The sequence below is a fragment of the Aplysia californica genome, unplaced genomic scaffold, assembly GCF_000002075.1.
Source record: "Aplysia californica isolate F4 #8 unplaced genomic scaffold, AplCal3.0 scaffold00779, whole genome shotgun sequence".
In the NCBI taxonomy this organism is placed as follows: domain Eukaryota; kingdom Metazoa; phylum Mollusca; class Gastropoda; order Aplysiida; family Aplysiidae; genus Aplysia; species Aplysia californica.
The window spans coordinates 187807-189453 of NW_004798049.1; the positions used below are offsets into that span (position 1 = coordinate 187807).

The 1647-nt window shown below is 37.7% G+C and overlaps 1 protein-coding gene across 1 annotated transcript in view; it reads left to right on the top strand.

The window, feature by feature from the left end:
• Positions 1-1647, top strand: part of LOC101854829 — a gene marked incomplete at its 3' end in the record, with an annotated part of 12379 nt that overhangs the window by 6888 nt on the left and 3844 nt on the right. Inside the window, 2 exon segments of the mRNA XM_013088637.2 lie at positions 115-196; positions 941-1016. Coding sequence (XP_012944091.1) covers positions 115-196; positions 941-1016 — 158 coding nt within the window.

Here is a 1647-nt window from a genome sequence, read left to right on the forward strand (position 1 = left end):
GTTGTGCCTCCTATTGATAGACAGAAGTTTATTTATATACATATCCCAAAGTTCGCTCAGTGTAAAATTATCACAATTACGAAAAGTACATTTTTGGGGGGCATTTTTCCTCAGATTGCTTGTCAAGAGAAAGAAGACATTCTGATATCTGACTTGGATCCACTCTCAGAGGAAAAGAATCCGGCAGAAATACAAGGTAGAGGAAAAACTTATTTCCTGAGGGCTTGTTGTTTCCGCTTGATTCGACACAGATGAGCATGTGTGGTTGGTGCTGTTTTGTGGTTTTCTTTCCTATCAAACATCTGTCGTCTTTATCTCTCCTTCTTTTTCTCTTTGTATTTATTCTCTAGTAGCATCTGTAATCTTTGGCGCTTATATGATCTATTTGTGATGCAAGTGCCGTAAAACTCTCACTCAAATGACACCTCTCTGATGTGTGTGCGTGTGGTATTTACTCAGATGCATCATACCTTAATTCCTTCCCTTTATTTTCCTCTTTCTTATTAGAACCTTTAATTCAATAGCTGTCGAGTTACATGTACTTTATTTTGTCTAATTTACACGTTGAACTGGTACAAAAAACAAAGGGAAATAAGAAGAGAAACGAAGCCAGTATTTTGCTTTTTTAGTAAACTGAGAATTACTGTCTGTAGTGCTGTTTGCCTTGCATACAAAGGACTTAAGTTCAATTCCTTCATCAAGATAATGTTTTGTCGCTTGTCTCCGTCTTTCTGCTATATCTCACATTGCCTGGAGTAGAGTAGCCCTGGAAGAGAGAGTTGAAGCAGCTGGCCTCATAAATGGTCCAAACAGTGTCGATGAGGATGTAAAACATGTTTGAAACATAATTACTGTTACTGTGGCAATCTGATTTCAGACTGGTCATACGTTTTGAAACTGATTACAGTGGGTGGTTTTTCTGGATTTTTACTCTCCCCAGATACTCAGAATTCTGAATCTTTGCCATTCGTAGCAAAAGCATTGACAGAGGTAGCACAAAACGGATTTGTTGGAAGGTGAGTTATCAGTTGTACCTTGAGAGATTTGTTTGTTATAACTTGTAATTTTAGAAACAACAAATTTAACAGTTTATTAGCTGCCAGTAGGATTTCTCACTTTTTCCATCTTCTAAGTATCAAAGTTTGCCCCTCTCTCTACCTACTGACAAGCTTCTGTCTTCTATATTTTGGATCTGTAGTTTGGATGGTTTTGTGATCTAAGAAGTTGGCACAATCAGTAGAAAGACCCTGAGTGACATTTTGGAGAGAGCAGCGGAGCATCAATGGGTACGTCCAGAATGCAGGGATATTGCTTCCTGAAACAATGAACAATGTGATTTTAGAATCAGATTCCACTACAATATGTATATATATATATATCATGTCATTTTATGTTGCAAATATGGTCTTGGACTTGTCATGAAAAAGCTCTGAGTTTGAATACCAGCTTATTTAGATCCATCATTGCAGTCTTTGACGAATACTTTACCCTATTTTTCTGAGTTCAGCCAGCTGTAAGTGGAACTTGGCAATTGGTAGGAAAGGAACATGGGAAAGATAATGTTTTAGTTTCAGAAAGATGCAGAATGCAGCACTGTATGTTCCTTTTGGATTTTGTGTGTGTGTGTGTGTGTGCGTGTGTGTGTGT